Genomic DNA, 19,921 nt, shown 5'->3' on the forward strand with positions numbered 1-19,921 from the left:
CTGATAGTGTTTATATCACTTTAACTGCAACGATTTATATTCCAGGACCCTGTCTGTCCCCCTGAAGCTGACTCAATCTCTCTCACTCACTTTTTCTCTCTTTACTTCTCTCTCTCTCTCACCCTTGCTGTGTAAAACATTAACGTTTGTCCACGAGGATAATTTCCCCTTTAGGCCTGTCCCGACACATGGCGACAGTACAGATGTCATCACAGAGACACGTTCGTGGTGTGATGTAGCAGTGATGAACTGTCTGCTGACAGCAGTACAAAGTGACCCATTTGTGGAGAAATTAGAAATAGGACGAAATGAATATCCGACTTGCATCTCGGTGTAATTTCGTTGCGTGTGTGTGTAGTAAACAGCCCAAGGCAATGTCAATACAAGTTCAACGAGAAAAATCAGAGGCAGAACGGGTCAGCTGGCGTGCCACACACCTGCTGTACACAGTGTTGCTGTCATGGATAACACAGGGATGATGCCTGGGAGATAGTGAACGAGATTTGGAGATTTGGAGTTCAGCACCACGGACAGCGCCAACTATGTGTCTAGCTGGAGTCAGGCCTGCAGTGAAGAGGCGGTAATCACATTAATAGCACCTAAATAGATTGCGAACAAAGTAATATCAGAGACATCAATGTCATTTTCCATGAACATGGTGAACCGGGAGGCTGTCGTGTATATGAACACGATCGTGTGCTCTTTGGTCTAATGGCGTGTGTTTTAGGTGAGCTCCGTGGGGGGCTCTGATGTATGAAGCATGCAGCACAAGAAGAAACTACCAAGTGCAGAACTCTCTCACTACGGGGCTGTTAGCCCCCGGGCTGCCATAACTGGGCTCGGAGCAGCACACTGAACAGGGGTATAAGTGTCTGCCTACAGGGGTATAAGGGTCTGCCTACAGGGGTATAAGGGTCTGCCAAGAATCCACAGCTCACAGAACATATGTGTTCTTCATGTTTCCCCCCATGGTGGAAAAAGGCACAACTGAATAGCCAACACATGGTTAATATCTAAAATACCTAGAGCATTGGAGCATATATCTAGAGCACTCTAGAATTCAACCTGCTCTAAAACTGAAATGCAACACTCAGGGGAGAAACACTTGGGTTAGCTGAGTTGTGCAAATGAAAACAACCCACCACACCATTAAACCACTCTACTTCTAAACCATTAAACTACTAAACCATTATACGTATAAACCATCGACCCACCACACCATTAAACGACTCTACTTCTAAACCATTAAACTACTAAACCATTATACGTATAAACCATCGACCCACCGCACCATTAAACCACTCTACTTCTAAACCATTAAACTACTAAACCATTATGCGTATAAACCATCGACCCACCACACCATTAAACCACTCTACTTCTAAACCATTAAACTACTAAACCATTATGCGTATAAACCATCGAACCACCACACCATTAAACCACTCTACTTCTAAACCATTAAACTACTTAACCATTATACGTATAAACCATCAACCCACCACACTGCTAAACCACTATACATCTAAACCATCAACACATTAAACTAGTAAACCACTATACATCTAAACCACCCAACCATTAAACTACTAAACCATTATACTTCTAAACCACCAAACCATTAAATTGCTAAACCACTATATGTCTAAACCATCAATCCAATAAACCTACTAAACCACTACACATCTAAACCATAAACCCATTAAAGTACTAAACCATTATACTTCTAAACCATAAACCCATTAAAGTACTAAACCACTATACTTCTAAACCATAAACCCATTAAAGTACTAAACCACTATACTTCTAAAGAACTCTACCTCTAAACTATCTAATTTCTAAACCACTACATCAGTATAGTGTCTGTACAGTATCAGTATAGCAAGGGTATAGTATCAGTACTGTATAGTATCAGTTCAGTTGATGAGAGGCGTAGACTTGACTCTAGAGCCCCCAAAGCAAAAGGACTGTTTATAGGTGGTCGGTGATCTACTGTTTTAGCTGTCATGCTATAACAATTTCTATATCATCATTATATCCACTCTAAAATATTACCAAATTAAAGATTTCTCATCAACACAAAACCTTGAGACTTTCACCTATGCTTTTATTTCTAGTATCGATTGTAGAAGTAAAGGGTCTTCTCACTGGTCTTCTTAAAAAGACACTCCAACAGGGTAAGCTGGTTCAAAAAACACCCACAAAAAAACAATGGATTACCCAGATTCTAAAATCTTTCATTACCTCATAGTGTGATACAAAATGTACTTTAAAGTACCATAACTCGTTGGTAAATCACTAAATGTTTAGTACCAATGTATCTATCTGACATGCTCAAACAAGACAGTGTGAGCTGGACCCTCAGGTCAGGAGCCCATCAGCTCATCATGCCCAAGGCCACAACAAAGCAGAGAGAAGCAGTATTTCATCTTCTGTGCAGCTCTTACTGGAAATGAAATCAACTGCAAAAAGGGCTCTAAATATTCTATATTCACAACCAGACTGTAAAGCAATCAATTTGATCTAACTTCCTGTTAGGCCTTTTAGTTCTCAGGGACGGTATTGCATCACGCCACCATTTTCTGGAACTTGATACTGTTTTAAATCTTTCTTTCAAATCCATTTATCTTTCTCCCTGATAAGCACCAGTCTCATATGACTCTGAACTGAATAAAGTGGATTTATTCAAATGAATGAATGAACAAAACTATCTGTTTCTACTTTCATCAATTGTCTTCATATTTGTAAAGCACTTTGCATTGCCTCATTAACAAAATGCTATAAAATAAACTTGCTTGCTTGCTTCTAAACCACCAAACTGCTAAACTCATATATCACCAAACAACAAAACTACTAAACCTCTATACCACCAACTATACCTAAACTACTAAACCTCTATATCACCAAATGAAAAATCACCCTATAACTAAACTACTCTCCCCTATGCCACCAAACAACTACACTGCTAAACCCCTATATCACCAAACTAAACTGCTAACCCGTGTCACCATACAACTCCACTGCTAAACTACTAAACCCAATATCACCAAACAACTAAATTACTAATCCCCTACATCACCAAACTAAACTACTAACCCATATGTCACCAAACAACTACACTGCTAAACCCCTACATCACCAAACTAAACTACAAACATCTACACTACTATATTTTAAAGCAACAAATCACTAGAGAATTAAACAATTCTATTACTAAACCACTTTACCAAACTACCAAACTACAATACTACTACATCACCAAACACCTAAACCACTATACCTCTATAGCAATAATGACATCATTATACCATCACATGTAAGCCTGTGGCAGCACTCGTGAGTGTTAAAGTAAACACCATTGGAGTAAATGCAGTGATCCATTCAATACACTGAAGACCTGTTCAATAGCTGTGGACCTTAGCTTCATGCAGGCTGAAGTAGCCCTCCTTCTGAGGCCACGGAGAAGAAGAAAGCAGGAACACGTTCCACACAACAGCATCTGGGCATGACTGCTCTTCATCGATTCTCATCTCTAGCCTAATGTGACAAAAGATCGATAATCTTTTTATGACAGGACTATTTATTACATTAGCCCTGAAGGGGCTGTTGTACTGATACTGTCTGTCACTTTTGTCTCTGGCCCCCTTGACAGATTTTTGCTTTTAAAGTAAACAGCAGACATGAAATCCAACTGAGGGATTACAGAAGCCCTCAAGGCGTGTCTCCTTGTGTGTGTGTGTGTGTGTGTGTGTGTGTGTGTGTGTGTGTGTTTGAGTCTATATATGTAAATACATGTGTCTTTGTGTGTGCGTGAAAGTGTATGTGAATGTGTTTGTGTGTGTGAGTGTGTTTGTGTGTGCGTGAGTGTATGTGAATGTGTTTGTGTGTGTGAGTGTGTTTGTGTGAGTGTGCTTGTGTGTGAGAGTGTATGTGTGTGTGTGTGTGTGTGTGTGTGTGTGTGTGTGTGTGTGTGTGTGTGTGTGTGTCTTCATGTGATTTCCTAATTACAGATTGTGCTTGTTTTCTTGTTCGTGTTAATCATCATTTGAAGAATCATCTATTCAACAAAAACTATTCTAATATTCTAGCACAAACACTGCAGATTCATATTTGGACAGAACATACAGGAGACCTGGGGTCTCATATTCCATAAATAAAGCATCTCCCAAATTTCACCATTAAATCACCTTACATTACCTACATGAAACATTATATGGAAGATTGAAGCAAACATTAAAGAGATAATGGCTGTAACACCAATGGTCTGACATCAGATAAAGGCTTGACATGGCTTTGAGTATATTTTGAGAATATATAATTTAATTTTACATTTACAGTATATTTCTAAGGATAAAATTCTACAGTTATAATGGAATTTCCATATAATTTTTATCATTCAACTCACCTAGAGACTGACCCGTACTACATATAAATTAGATCATAATCTCACAATTCATTCAAACTTATTTGAAGGTAATTACACCTGTATCCTGAATCAGAATGAAATCAGAAATTTGTTAATACATTGCACGTTCTCCCTTTTAAACATTTACTTAGTATACGTGTATTACATTTGGACAGTCTTTTAATTTTTCATTGGTAGCTAGAGTGTGTGTGGCTGCACTTTCCTGGTTAAGCTGAACAATTTATGAGGTTGTGGAGACTGATCAGACTGAAAATCAGACATGTGTAAGTCTGATTCAAGCCAGTGAACTGCAGCAAAACAAGCAAACTGGCAAAACCAGTGAGTCTCTAATCTAATGCAACAGCAGTGCGGATCGACGACAAACATGCCAGCTATGAAATACGAGTCCATGAGCGTTTTGCTCGGTTAGAATGCCACAGGAACGAGAAACGTGATTTTTAAATACATCTAACTTGAGATGAATACCATTCCACAGTGCATTACTGTCAATAACATCTTACTGAATTTTTAAAGGGTTTTTGCGGCGTCGGGAGGTGGTGAGTTCTAACCACGAACAAAATCAATGCCTCCGCCTCGTAAGCGCTCAGCGTAGCTCGTTTGAGCTGGGCTACACTTCTGTTATCTTGTCAAGGCCAATACTACAGCTATGCAATATGGAACAAAATGTCTAATTATGTTGTTACATACTTCTGTTACGTTTTCTACACTGTTGTCATGCTTAAATTCCTAATAAAACACCTTTGCTGTGTCATGGTTTGGCATTGGCCATCATTTACATGTTTTGATTTACATTTGTTGGATAATGTGTGAATATTGTGATTAATAAAATATATATCTAGAACATCTAAGATTGGTCATCATGCTCACAATATAAGAGCAAATTGTGTGATTTGTTATAGAATTTATTTGCATATTAAGTCGCTCTGTAAAACCAGTACAGTGAAAAGCCAATTCTGTGATAATGTTACTGCAAAAGGTTAAAACCACAGCACAACACACCCATACAGACTAAAAACATTTCTCATCCAACACAACTGGATGCAACTACGTATAAAGCAGGTTACATATATGTACGTATACATAGATGACTTCTTGTATAATTATTCTTAGCCTTAAGTTGCAGTGTGAGAGTACATGGTAAATAAAGCTGTTCTAACAGGAAGGTGTTTCAGTCTACACACATCCATCTGCTGATGGATGACTTGAGTCACAGTGGGCCAGTCTTCCAAAAGAGTACAGAGTGAGAAGAGCCTAAACGTGTGTGTGTGTGTGTGTGTGTGTGTGTGTGTGTGTGTGTGTGTGTGTGTGTCAGAGAGACAGAGAAGGAACAGGTTGAGATGGGGGCATATCAGTGAGTATATCAAGGAGAGTGTGTTAGTGAGGACTTGTTGAGGTCTGCTGCTTAACCCAGAAGTGGCTGCAAACTGCAAATAAACTGGTAGGTACACACACACACACACACACACACACACATACATACACACACACACACACACACACACACACACACACACACACACACACACACACACACACACACACACATACACACACACACACACACACACACACACACACACACACATACACACACACACACATACACACACACACACACATACACACACACACACACACACACACACACACACACACACGTTCCCTTTGGTCACTTTGAATCACCTATTTTGAAAAGCCTCATCACATCGTTATGAAGTGCCTGCTTATGGAAGGGGAGAGGGCGGAGCTGGAGGCTGAGGGCGGAACTTAGAGCTGAGGGCGGAGAGCTGTTTGGGGCGTCACTCTGGGTTCCTCTGCAAAAGCTCCAAACTTCACAGCTCTAATTGATTTAAAGACAGACTGCTAATTCGGGACAAGGCCCCATTTCTAACAGACAGCTCTACGATGTCCCTCGAGAACACTTTATTCTCAGCAGCTCTGAACTGAATGTAATATGCTGAGCTACATGGTAAGGACATGTTTAACTGCCTGGTGTTCTACATGTTTAACTGTTCTACCTACAGGGCATGATGAAGAATGTATTATAATAATATAAAACAATGAGTACATAACTGAGAATGAGTAGATTTCATGTCAGAGGCTCTCTGACTTAACCCGCTGTCTATTTCCATAGTAACTGGACCAGTACTGGACCTGTGCACTCTGCACCAATCAGATCTGAGTCTGTCCCCTGTCTAGTCTGAGTCTGTCCCCTGTCTAGTCTGAGTCTGTCCCCTGTCTAGTCTGAGTCTGTCCCCTGTCTAGTCTGTTGTTTCAGTAAACCAACTTCACAATTTGCTTGTAATAAATACACCCTCAACATTACAGCAAAATAACAATTATCACAGGAGCCCATGACACACACAGGGACCTTTTCAAAGACTATGTGAGGAACACACTGTTAACCAGTATCACAGCTGGAAGAGCCCAGATTTCAAACACAACCACCACTGATATCACAAGCGTGTCACCGTTCCACTACATGGCTTCAAAATTTTCCATCAGCCTCCTAAAATCGCACCCGCCTGGCCAAATGAACAACTTCCACGTGCAAAACGATGCGGTGGGGCCATCACGGCTCCATATTGTGTTACTAAATACATCAAGACTGAGGCATATGTGGTGCCTGCTTTGTAGCAAAGGCGTTTTTTCCGAGACGCTGTCAGCTCCGATGGAGCATATGCGTTGGCGAAACAAGTTTGGAGCAACCAGCATGCTCTTGGCAAACGACGAGGCGTCAGGATACTTGGGAAGCGCTTGAGATTCTTTCACCCCTCACGACGAGCAAATCTGATGGGCAAAAGGCGATGAATTTGGGGTGGCGATGACGTCTAGAACTGGGTCTAGTACTCTTCACCGCGGGAATGGGAGACTGGCAAGCGTCGAAGACACGGAGGCGGCCGGGAAAGCGACACACGAAGTGTTCACACACCGCCAGGATCTACGCGTTCTTCCATCTCCCTGGTGGCACCACAAATGGGTATAAACAAAACACGCCACACACGTGTATCATGTGTCAGTGAACAAGTCTCACAACACGAGGTCATTAGAGGTCATAGGCTTTCGCTTTTAGAATATGTTCTTCATCAGAAAGAATTTGATTTGGCTTTTGCACTTAAAGGTGCTACGCAATATTTTTCCTTCTTATTCAAAATGTTATATTAACAGGACGTATGATTTTATTCATACTTCTGTTTCAGCTTAGAATTTATTGGACAAATGAACTAGAATAAAAATAAAAATTGCAAACTGCCCCCTAACTTCCAATTAAGAGTTATAATATTTTATTTGCAAGACCTTATACGTCACAATGAACACTAATTGAATATAGCGAATCATAAGCTTCCTTATATTACATATTCATGATCTATGAATTAACTGACCCTCCCACCCCTCACTTACTCTCTCGGTAATAGAGATGGCGCGCATATGCAAATGCTCCGTTTTGGGACGCAGGTGGGATAAATTTTACTCTCAATATTTTATTCCAAAAAAGGAGAAAAATCAAAATGGCTCGAATTTCTTTATGGGCTTGAAGTGCTAACCAATACAAGTTTGTAGGCGGCATTTTTTGATAACTGGGCTCAATACAGTTTTTGCTCAATACAGGATTTGATAACTGGGCTCAATACAGTTTTAGATAACTGGGCTCAATACAGTTTTAGATAACTGGGCTCAATACAGTTTTTGCTCAATACAGGATTTGCCTGCAGACTCAAGTTTTAAGCAACAGCTTACCGTCCACTTACTGGAAGTAAAGTGAATGTCAATTTGGTAAGTCTTTATTTAAAATATATGTAGGCTATATATATATATATATATACACTTTATTTAGTAATGCATCAAAAAATTGCAAGCTACATTTAGTGAATTATGTTACGTAATTAAGCTCAGCTACATTACATCTAACCTTATATGGTCCGACTTACTGATAATGTATAAACTGACATTATAATGCCTCCCCCATGTTTAGTTATAGTCGCGTATAACCCAACGCCTGTTAGCTTCACCTGCTAATATCAATATACGACGGCAGGCTGACCCACGCTAGCTACCGTTAGCTAATGTTAGCTCATAGTTTCAGAGTAATTGACGTTTTGGTAAAAAACACACAGATGATATCGCTGTAATTACGTTCATATAATATAAACTGTGGTATCCTCTAATGACCTCCGACAGTCTTCCTCCTCTTCAGCTTCGAGTGAAGGTTCATAGCTAACTGGGTGTGGTTACGTTTCACTCTGATGCTGTCAATCAATCTGCTGGCCACACCCACACAGCAGAACGGCAAAAAGCAAACATTTCATTTTAAGGTAAATCTTGCAAGGTTACTTGAATATGTAACATTCTTTGCCGAGATATTTTCCACCAATATAAAACAGCAGGGCCTATAACATGTACGTGCCTACATCATTTGAATCATTTGACCACATCTTAATCTGGGTGGCGCTTAACTAACGAATAACAGTGACTTTTACTCCGTTCTTTCTGTCTCACTCTTGTAATATATATTGGTGGTATTGTTATGTGTTTATGTTAGGCAGCGGTCTGCAACATGGAGATATATTTGACTGTTGGTTGATTGCAGCACAGAGCAGTATGAGGTAGTTCCTCATCTTGGGCCTACATGTAGTGTTCTTAATTCTCCTCTTCAACTCTCCGGTCAGAAAGCAGGCGCTTGAGTGCATTTTCAATTGTTAGTTTGAATTGTTGTTGGCACAAATTGAAGTGCTTTGAAATATTTTTAGTGAGTTAATAATGGCCTTTCTTGTTACTTTGGGAGGCGATTCGGATGAAGTAGCTCATCACCTACATCATCTAGGCCTACATCACCTACATCACCTAGGCCTACAGCACTTCGTATTTCAGTTGTTAACCTCGTCTGTTACTCCAAATCCCAGCATCCTTGCGTGATTTCACACGGTTTGTATTTCTTAGTAAATGTTGTATGTTGTTTTTTAGGCATCATCTAAAATCTCTCCCCTGTACGTAATTGCCAGTTGAATTACTGGAAGGTTCCAAATAACACAAACATCAGACAAAATCCCCAACAAGGCCAATCAAATCACCTATTAAACGAGGGTGATCCCCTTAATTCCCCTTAATAATACACTGCAGCTTTGTAAACAGTCCTGGGCAGAAACCTGCGACCCCGACTAGCTGCATTATAATGTCACTGAACCCGTCTTCATTTCATTTCAAGGGGGAAAAGATGAGATGAAAATTACAAAGGCGAAAACGATCAAGGTGGTGTAGTGAAAATTACTTGAAATTTGCGGTTTAAAGCATGTTCCTTCAAAACTAACAAATGTACTGCAGGTAATTATCAGCATGAATTATTTGACATTATCTACATTAGTAGGGTTAACAAACATAATGTAAAATAGACCGTAATATGTCATGAGAAAAATACATTTTGATAAATCTATACCCACAACAATGATAAACAGCGGTTGCAAAAGTCTGGCGAGAAATAAATGACCAGTTAATCTATGGCCTTCCCAATAATGTTTTACAATGTGAAGTATACTGCAAAGTCTTGCTAGCACATGATGAAGTGATCGCTGGTCCTCGGTGTTCACGTCTGTCTGTCAGGTGTCTCTCGTAATGATAATGAGCTTTGGCTGTGTTTTATACCCAATTAAATAGAGCTGAGTCTCACGGCTATAATCTGTACCCTGGCGCGCGTGAACGAGTTTGACATGAACGCGTGTGCGCGCACGGAACATGTTCTTGCTTCTTAAACAACGAACAACCCGTAACAGTTGGGTTTACGTCAAATTACTATATCGGATAGCTAAAAAATACAAATAGCATATATTGTAGTTAGTTTTGTCGACATCAGCCTATAAATGTATTCATTGTGAAGTTTGAGAAGAAGCGTGTTTCTTACAATTATACTATGACTTATTCTTGTTGTTTCTTGTAGCCTTATTTCTAAGTATCCAATTATAAGCTATCGGCGCTGTTGCGCAGGCGAGCGGAACCACCCGAATCAGAGGGGCGAGCGCGCCTGGTCCCACGGTGACTTGCCGCTTTGCTTGTGCGCGCAACATTAGTTAATACCGTCCACAGGACCCAGTATGCAGTGTATGTAGGTCCAGAGAACTACTGAATCACGGGAGAATTTATGGATGCTGCATAATCGTCTTAAACTCAAACGTAGGTGAAGTGACACATGATTCAGGGCTTGCCCTGAAAATAACCCGCAACAGCTTTGAAGACGCTTAATTATAACACTACAATAAACTCGCAGGCTGCGAACATGAGGTATTATAACGCCAACCACACAGACCCATGTGTAACAGGACATCTCAGCAGCCCAGGTCCGATACGAAGGTGTTCCGCTCTTACCTTTTCCAGCCCCTTCTGATGTCACCGTGTTAGCCACTTGGAATAATCCCGTTATAGCCAGAAACGCCAAAATGAACTCGGACATCGTGGCCGAATCTAGTTGGAGTGCCGCACTTCTCTGGAGCAGGTGTGAATCCCGCCGTGGTTCCGGCGCCACGGTCCGGTGATGCCGGGTGAAGTTGGACCGAGGAGCGAGCCCGTGTCCAGCCTCACGGTGCCATTCGCGTACCGCAGTGCCGGCAGGTGTGTGTAACCGTGCAGGGAGGAGACAACGAGACAGGAGGGACTTCTGGGGAGACAGTGGGTGACGGGACGGCGGGACACAAGAACCGGGCCGGCTTCACTCCGATTACCAAAGACAGCAAGAGAGCTCGAGAGTGCGGACGAGATCTGTCCGTGTGTGCGCGAGAGAGCGAGCGGCGAATTAGCTGTGTGTGTGTGTGTGTGTGTGTGTGTGTGTGTGTGTGTGTGTGTGTGTGTGTGTGTGTGTGTGTGCGTGTGCCTGTGTGTGTGTGTGTGTGCGCGCGCGCGCGTGTGTGTGAGAGAGAGAGAGAGAAAGAGAGAGAGAGCGAGAGCGAGAGAGAGAACTTCCAGGGTTCAGTCACTCCTAACTTATCTCTGACCGCTAGTACTGAGCTGGTTTCTGTCGGAGTGTGGGTAACCTGTAGTTCAAATACATATATTACTAGAGACATAATTATGGACACGCAGAGCACATGTATCTGGTTCCTTGGGTCATAGTGTAGAGAACTGAACATCTCCAACAGTTCCTCACACGTAGTTCCCTCTCCTCTCTCACTACTTCATTAGTGTCGGCGACCTCAAACTCGCCCTTTCCATTAGTACTTTAAAGACTTCAGTTAATTTAGCAAAACAAAAACAAAATGTCGACAGGCGAGAGAATACAATATTTTCGGCTTTTACTGAAACGCGCTACCGACTATACCAGGTACATTTACCATATACTCGGACTACTGACCATCACAACAGACACGGTGCCATCTAACATGTCCACTTGGTCTGACTATATGCTATATTGTGGATTATTAGATAGGCCAGGTGAAGAATATCGTTTCCCTCTGTCCGTGTGCGTATTGAATGCACCCAAAGGGACATTTGTATTTGAAGAGACTAATACAATAGTTTGATGCTCTGATTGCGCAAATTCAAAACTCTCAAATATTTTTTAAACAGTTAGCCAAGAGATATTTAGCGCATACATTTTAGTCTAAACACGGTAGGCGTAAATGTTGTTGGGCTTCTTCTTAGTCTCTATAGGATCTCACTGTGATGTTCTCTTCTCTACAGCACACACGACACAGCGATCTCTTTAAAATAAGGGTGTGAATCACGGTTTTACTGACTGACCTCTAGACTTTCTGAGCCTTGTTTTAGGGCCACTTTGACCACCTAACCTTCAAAAGTGATAAGAACTTTCACCCACTCTTGTATGAAGGAGGGATCTACCCATAATTATCTGTGCTTTCCCGTGTTAAAAGTCTAATCAGATGTTAATGTCACTAAATTATATGTAATTTATATATGCTACTCTATTCATCAGATAACAGGAAGTCCCAATTAACTAGTGAGCGAACATCGGCCAGTTTCAAAGTCATGCGGAACACACACATGAAAGGTGACAGCGGTTCCTCTTAGTACATTTATCCAATTCATAGCGGCTTCAATAGCCCATGAAACGCTGCTGTCCTATTTAAAGGGGAAACTTCTCTGGGGTCGGCTTTTCTCTCAAAGAAGCACAAGAGAGACATGCGCATTGCTGATGTAAAATTATCTTAATTGAGCTGACTACAGAGCTTCTTTCTCCAAGTTATTGGAGTACAGATTTTTCCATCATGCAAAAAGAGATGCACGAGAGAGAGAAACAGAGAGAGATAGATAGATAGATAGAGAGAGAGAGAGAGAGAGAGAGAGAGAGAGAGAGAAAGAGAGAGAGAGAGAGAGAGAGAGAGAGAGCCATACGCCAAGAGTCACAACCATGTTTGGTGTGCTTTGGTTAGGAAACAGGGAAAAGATGTTGTTTAGGGTCTTGAGGGTGAGACAGAGAAAGAAAGCAAGAGGGAGAAAGACTTTGACAATGGCTCTCTACTGCCATCTTCAGATCCGCAACTGACATTGATCTTAAAATTACTATATACAATGCATTGAAATAAATTAAAATAATAATGAATAAATTAAAGAAAGGAAACAATTTTTTTCTGCTTTAAAACTTCTGCACAGGATGAGTGTCATGACTGCAAATTTCATCTCAGGTTTGTCCACCATTCAGACGTGCAGGGAGTGATGTCCAGACCAGTGATCCCCTGCCTGGGGCCGGGTCTTAGACAGCTTGCTCAACCTTAGCCTGAGTGTTTTGCACGGCCCTGTGTCTGTTCGGGCCTGCGGCAGGTACAGGAGCGGCTGCAGGACGGATCCAGCAGGTCCGACCACCCCATTCGCTGCCACGCTGCTCAGCCTCGATTCAGCGTGACCAATCGCAGCTTGCGCCCCTAGGGAGTGCGATTGGCTACGGATCCCGCCTGGACTGCACTTCCACGCGGCACGGCGAGAGCTCCGGAATTTCAATCACACCCGGCACAAAACCAGCCACTGTCTTTGAGGGAGGGTGGATGGGGGGAGAATGAGAGAGAAAGAGAGAGAGAGTAAGAGACGGCGCTATAGAGTGAAGGAATGTTCTCTGACTTAGGTACAATAAAGTAAAAAGTAAAGGCAGAAAGAATGTTTGAAAAGACATTTCTGTCTCTCTCTCTCTTTCTGGACTTATCTTCTTTCTTGTTGTTATTTTCTTTTCTGCCTCGTCTTCAACTCTAACGACCCCCCAGACACCCAGCTGTGGAGGCCATAGCAGCAGACCCATGCTGGGGTCAGGAGGGCTCCCTCATCTCACAGCTCAGGAGAGTACACTGTAAATAATTGAGAAAGAGGAAGCACCGGGGTCCAAACACCGCCTACCTCTGCAGGGCGAGGAGCTCGGGCATGTCTCTGGCGTGCCTACAGCCCAGATCAACATCACACCTGCCATTTGTAAGCAGGTTCGGATCGAAAGGCAGTAGACTGGTGTAAATGCTCAAAAGACACATTAAATTCAGATCATGACTGGATACGTTGGCATGATTCCTGCACAGGTGGATTATGTCTCCCTCAAAGCGCCTGTCCTTGCGTGAAAGCCTCTTGAATACATTCTTCAAAAATATGCATGAATGGATAGATGCAGAGCAGGGCCAGAATCAGACTTTCAGATGGTGGAGGTAAAATCGAGATGCATCGGAACACAGAGTAAAAGTAACAATTGGAGGCATCACCATCACCATCATATGTTTTTGGTGTTGTTTTCCGTCACACTGTTGAGAGTACTGCTCTGGGCACTCTGGTGCTAACAGGCAGCCTCTCGACAGCTTCATCACCCCTGCTGGAAGCCATAAAGGTATGGCCTTGCTGCCTGATCTCTCCCACGCGCTCTGGTCTGTGTTGACCCGAGAGCCTGAGATTGATTTCAGCTGTTAAAGTGCCGACCTTCCACTGGGATGTACTGTATGTGTTTAAATACAGAGCACATGACACGTCGAGCCGGTTCACTGAACTTTGGTACTGGAGAACTGCTTTGTCAGGCTTGGGTTCAGCAGACCCGTAACCGAACGCTACAGTCCTATTGAAGGCCTTGCCTCGCCGTATTAGATGTGTTATGTTAGGTTTGAGAGTTGGATCTCCAAGACCAGAGCTGAGCAAACCTGTTCTGTGTGTCATGTGCTTTACCTGAGAACACACGCAGTAAGTCCCACTGAAAGTTCAGCGGTTTGGCATTCTACCCTCGTGCCTCCATGTTGCAGGTGAGTGTTTGCAGTGTTGCAGTGCCCCCTGCAGGCCGCTTGGCTGTAAGGGCAACTTTTTTTCCAGCCTGGAGCACATCTGTTTAGTAACCAGAGTTCATCTGTCTCAAGTTCTATAGCCACGTGTGGATCAAGCACGATCAACCCAGCCACCTCCTTGATAGCCATCTGGTCCATGACTAATTTACACCTCTTTTCCCTCTCTGAGGTGTCTACTGAACTGGCCACATTGTTCAAACTTCTGTACCCCTCCAAAACTGCGTAAGTCCCTGCATCTAACTGCATGTACCTCCCTGCCAAAACAGAGTGCGCGTTTTCCCCACGGCCTTCTGTGATCGCACTGTAAACTACAGCAGCTCCTCTCGGTGGATGGGCTGATCTTCTGAGAGTCGGCTATAATGGGGTTCCAGCTACTGAACGGTCGTTAACGATTCAGGGGGGACTCCATTAACCCTGCTGCTTTAACCACCTGAGCCCCACGACTGTAAGAAGCCGGAAAGAGCTGGCGTGTTAGCAGGAGTGCATGACAGCATGCTTAAACACAGTCCGACTACAGCACTTCTCTCACAGTGCCCTGGAAGTGTTTGACTGAGGAAAGATGGTCTGGAACCCAACGGGATCATTTGGACACACTTCACTAATTCATCCTCTCGCATAACTATGATGTAAGGCGATGGGCCTCTCCAGTGCTTGCTGCATTGGTGCAAATCACATTCACTTTTCTCAGACCACTCTTACACAGAGAAACTTACCAAAGTGGAGCATGATCCTTAGAAATTGGACCCATGATCTTGGTTTTGCCAACTCCTCACGCTTAACTGCAGTACCAGTGACATGCAAGAGTGGTTTGCATAATAGGGCACGCTCTTTGGGACCCGGTATAATGATTGGATATTTGCATCCTAAATACTGCTGAAGCATGTCTGTGTTTGTTGGAAAGTCTTGGTGAATACTACAGAGTGCCGGTGACTGATGGAGACGTTTCTTAAAAAGGGGAACCACCACCCCGGTTTGCCTGTCCAGAGGCACTGCCCCTGATGTACACGTGATGTTGCAAAGACGTGTCAGCCAGGACAGTCACACAACATCCAAAGCCTTAAGGAACTCAGGGCGGATCTCATCCACCCACGGAGTCTTGCTGCCAAGAAGTTTCACAACTCGCTTGGCCCTCCTGTACCCATCTGCTGTCTCCGGAGTCTCACGAGTCAACCAGGCCCAATAGGACTCTTTCTTCAGCATGATGGCCTCCCTTACCCGAGGTGTCCACCATCGGGTTCAGGGATTGCCACCACGACAGGCACCGACAACAGCTCCGGTCCGCCGCATTGATAATGGAGGCGCGGAAGAAGGCCCATTCGGACTAAATGTCTCTGGCCTCCCTTGGGATGCGGTCAAAGCTCTGCCGGGATTCCTCTGCCAGACGTTCCCAGCAAACCCTCACGATACGTTTGGGTCTGCCGGGTCTGTCCAGCATCCTCACTCGCCATCTGACCCAACTCACCACTAGGTGGTGATCGGTTGACAGTTCAGCTCATCTCTTCACCCGAGTGTCCAAGACACACGGTCGCCATCAACACTATTACAAAATCGATCGTCGAGCTGCGACCCAAGGTGTCCTGGTGCCATGTGCACTTATGGACACCTCTGTGCTCGAACATGGTGTTCGTTATGGACAGACTGTGATGAGCACAGAAGTCCAAATACCACTCGGGTTCAGATCAGAGAGGACATTCCTCCCAATTACGCCATTCCAGGTCTTACTGTTGTTGCTCACGTGAGCATTGAATCATTGAAGTCCCCCAGCAGAACAATGGGATCCCCAGTAGGGGCACCTTCCAGTATTCCCTCCAAGGACTCCAAGAAGGCCGGGTACTCCGAACTGTCATTTGGTACATAAGCACTACCAACACTCAGAGCCCGTTCCCCAACCCAAAGGCGCAGGGAAGCAACCCTCCTGTCTACCAGGGAAAACCCCAACACACAGGCAGCGAGCCGGGGAGCTATAGGTAAGCCCACTCCAGCCCTCCTCCTTTCACCCTGTGCAACTCTCTCAAGAGGATTGGTTCCAGAACCCAAACTGTGTGTTGGTGAGCCCAACTATATCTAGTTGGTGTCTCTCAGCCTCAAACACCAGCTCAGGCTCCTTCCCAATCAGAGAGGTTACGTTCCATGTCCCAAGAGCCAGCTTCAGTAACCGAGGATCGGTACGCCAAGGCCCCGCCTCCAGCCACCGCCCAATCCACAATGCACCAAACCCCTAGTACGACCTCTCCCACAGGTGGTGGGCCCATATGGGAGATCTCTTTTAATTAGAAGCAATTATATTTATATGATATTGTGATATATTCAACATTATATTGTAAATAACGCTTAACATATTTAAGGGATAACTGTTATATTGTTGTGTTAATAAAGAACTATAATAATAATATAAAAGTGTGAGATATGCGTAGGCTGTACACTTCTGACCCGAGTGGAACAGTTACTGCCCACTTCACAATCGGCATCACCGCTGCCACCTTGAACACAAACGTCAGACGAAACGGGGCAGGTGTCCCTCACATGCACATTAGAGCCTGACCCACATGAGAACCTCCTATTGAGAAGCCTCTCTTGCCTGTGAAAGTGATGCTGGGTTGCTATAACTACCATTCCAGTGGAGAACAGATGATGGCCTCCTAAACGTACTGAGCCCTATCTGCTCTCTGTCGCCCTGTATCGCTTATGGTGCCTTCTCGCTCTTCTGAAGTTCACTTCATTATATGTAAAGGTTGAAAAAAAAAGACTAGCAGTCTTTTTACATACACACACACACACACACACACACTCACACAAGGGACAAAAATGTCTGTAGCTGTTGGGTTTCATAACACGCATGGCACAGCAAAGCTATTATAATTAGGTTTTCTTATGGTAATTGTGGAACTTAAGTAGGGATATATTGTGGGAGGTAATGAGTTTAATCTAATACAAAGAGTGCAGACTAAGAGCATTATCCAATTGAAATGGATAAGACTGAGGGGGGAAATGGCCAGCTCAATGCTCATGTTTTACTTTTCACATCCATATATATGAGCAAGGTCATAGCACAAGGTCATAGCACAAGGTGCTAAGTGGAATTTGCGGAGAGCACATGTACTGTCAAAGAGCATGTCCCAAATGTTGTGAGTGTACATGGCCAAAAATATTCACTCACCAATCCAAATCAACGTAATCAGGTGTTCCAATCACTTCCATGGCCACATGTGTATAAAATTAAGCACCTAGACATGCAGACTGTTTTTACAAACATTTGTGAAAGAATGTGAAAGATTAGCTCAAGAACAGTGCACAGAGAGCTTCATGGAATGGGTCTCCATGGTCGACCAGCTGCATCCAAGCCATACATCACCAAGTGCAATGCAAACCATCAGATGCAGTGGTGTAAACGCGTTACCTGGAGTGTCAAATCGAGCTTCTCTATCTGGCAATCTGATGGACGAGTCTGGGTTTGGCAGTTGCCAGGAGAACGGTACTTGTCAAGTGTAAAGTTTGGTGGAGAGGGATTATTATGGTGTAGGGTTGTTTTTCAGGAGCTGGGCTTGGCCCCTTAGTTCCAGTGAAAGGAACTCTGAATGCTTCAGCATACCAAAACATTTTGGACAATTCCATGCTCCCAACTTTGTGGGAACAGTTTAGAGCTGGCCCCTTCCTCTTCCAACATGACTGTGGAACAAAGCAAGGTCCATAAAAACATGGATGGCAGAGTCTGGTGTGGAATAACTTGACTGGCCTGCACAGAGTTCTGACCTCAACCTGATAGAACAACTTTGGGATGAATTAGAGCGGAGACTGAGAGCCAGGCCTTCTCGTCCAACATCAGTATGTGACCTCACAAATGCTTTTCTGGAAGAATGGTCAAAAATACCAATAAACACACCCCTAAACCTTGTGGCCAGCCTTCCCAGAAGAGTCGAAGCTGTTCTATCTGCAAAGGGTGGACCAACGTCATATTGAACCCTATGGATTAGGAATGGGATGTCACAAGCTCATATGTGAGTCAGGGAAGGTGAACGAATACTTTTGGCAGTATAGTGTATATGTATAGCAGGTGAGGCAGAGAGATTACTCCTGCTGTCCTCCCCTCTCACACACACCATTCTTAATGTAGACCCTGTGTCCAATGGAAAGGCTTGTTCTTAGTGCTAGACTCTTAAAAGGGTGATACACTTGCGGGCCCCCCTGTGGTACTGTAGCCCTCATGGGCAGAAACCAAACACGCCAGGGGTGTGTCTCTGCCCCACACACTCCACCCCCGTCTCCACCCCCATTCTCAAACATTACAAATATTTTAGTATCTATACACCGTATAGTGCTAGCACAGAATATGTCCTGCAATAGCCAAGTAATTCCAGCTAACTGCAATTGAAAAAGATTATTAGTCTAAGAAATCCTACTGTTTTTAGCATACTGTTGTCATTAGGGTCTGTCAAACACAAAATGTAGTTTTCAAAGCAATGGCAAAAGCCGGGCTATAGGTGTGTCTGTCCTCTAAGAGGAATATAAAGGTCTGGTAAAGTGTGATGTGGCGAATAATGACTGCTCTTATCTGCATTAGGATGTAACGTTTCGGTTATCCTTCAGAACGCCAGCACCTTTCCTCTGGCTGGCTGGGGCGTACGTCTCCCCCATCTGTGATGACGTTCTCAGACGTGCTCAGAAACACACACACACACACACTCGCAGTTTCAGCTCCTCTCCACTGGGTTGGGTGTCATCCTCATAGCACGATGTCTTATACAGAGACATGACAGCCATGACAAAGGTCTGGGTGAGTTCATACACACTGATTGGACTGCCTCAGTGTGTGAGTGTGTGTGGTGGATGTTCGTGGCTCTTCTGTCCACCCACCCGATGTCTCAGGCAACCCTGGCTCTCTCTCAGGCTGATAAATGATCGAGTGCTTGCTGTGGTTGAAGGAGAAGCAACGATGGCAGCAAGATTCAGACACATCACCTTTGAAAACAGCACCATAATTCATTCACACTACATTTTAAAATGCCACCAGGATTTAGACACACTTCATTTTAAAACAGCATCAGAATTCATTCACACCTGATCTCAGTGTCAACTACATGCACAGTTACACTTCCTTTAGCACTGTCAGAATCTAGCATAGCTGTTGCAACCTGACAGCTGAACGGTATTACACTCCGGGGGAGGTTTGTTACACCTTTGGTTCAGTTCATTTATTGTAATATAAATATAATGAGATTTGTTTTGATTTTTAATTTAGCTTTGAAAGCGTGGAACACAT

The 19,921-nt window shown here is 43.6% G+C and overlaps 1 protein-coding gene across 1 annotated transcript in view; it reads right to left on the reverse strand.

Annotated features, from left to right (window-relative positions):
• lrp1ba (low density lipoprotein receptor-related protein 1Ba) overlaps positions 1-11,162 on the reverse strand; it is a 284,803-nt gene extending 273,641 nt beyond the window's left edge. The window contains exon 1 of the mRNA XM_077010394.1: positions 10,781-11,162. Coding sequence (XP_076866509.1) covers positions 10,781-10,865 — 85 coding nt within the window. The 5' untranslated portion in view covers positions 10,866-11,162. The remainder of the gene's footprint in view (positions 1-10,780) is intronic.
• Positions 11,163-19,921: the final 8,759 nt, after the last annotated feature.

Source organism: Brachyhypopomus gauderio, chromosome 1, assembly GCF_052324685.1.
Source record: "Brachyhypopomus gauderio isolate BG-103 chromosome 1, BGAUD_0.2, whole genome shotgun sequence".
Lineage (NCBI taxonomy): Eukaryota > Metazoa > Chordata > Actinopteri > Gymnotiformes > Hypopomidae > Brachyhypopomus > Brachyhypopomus gauderio.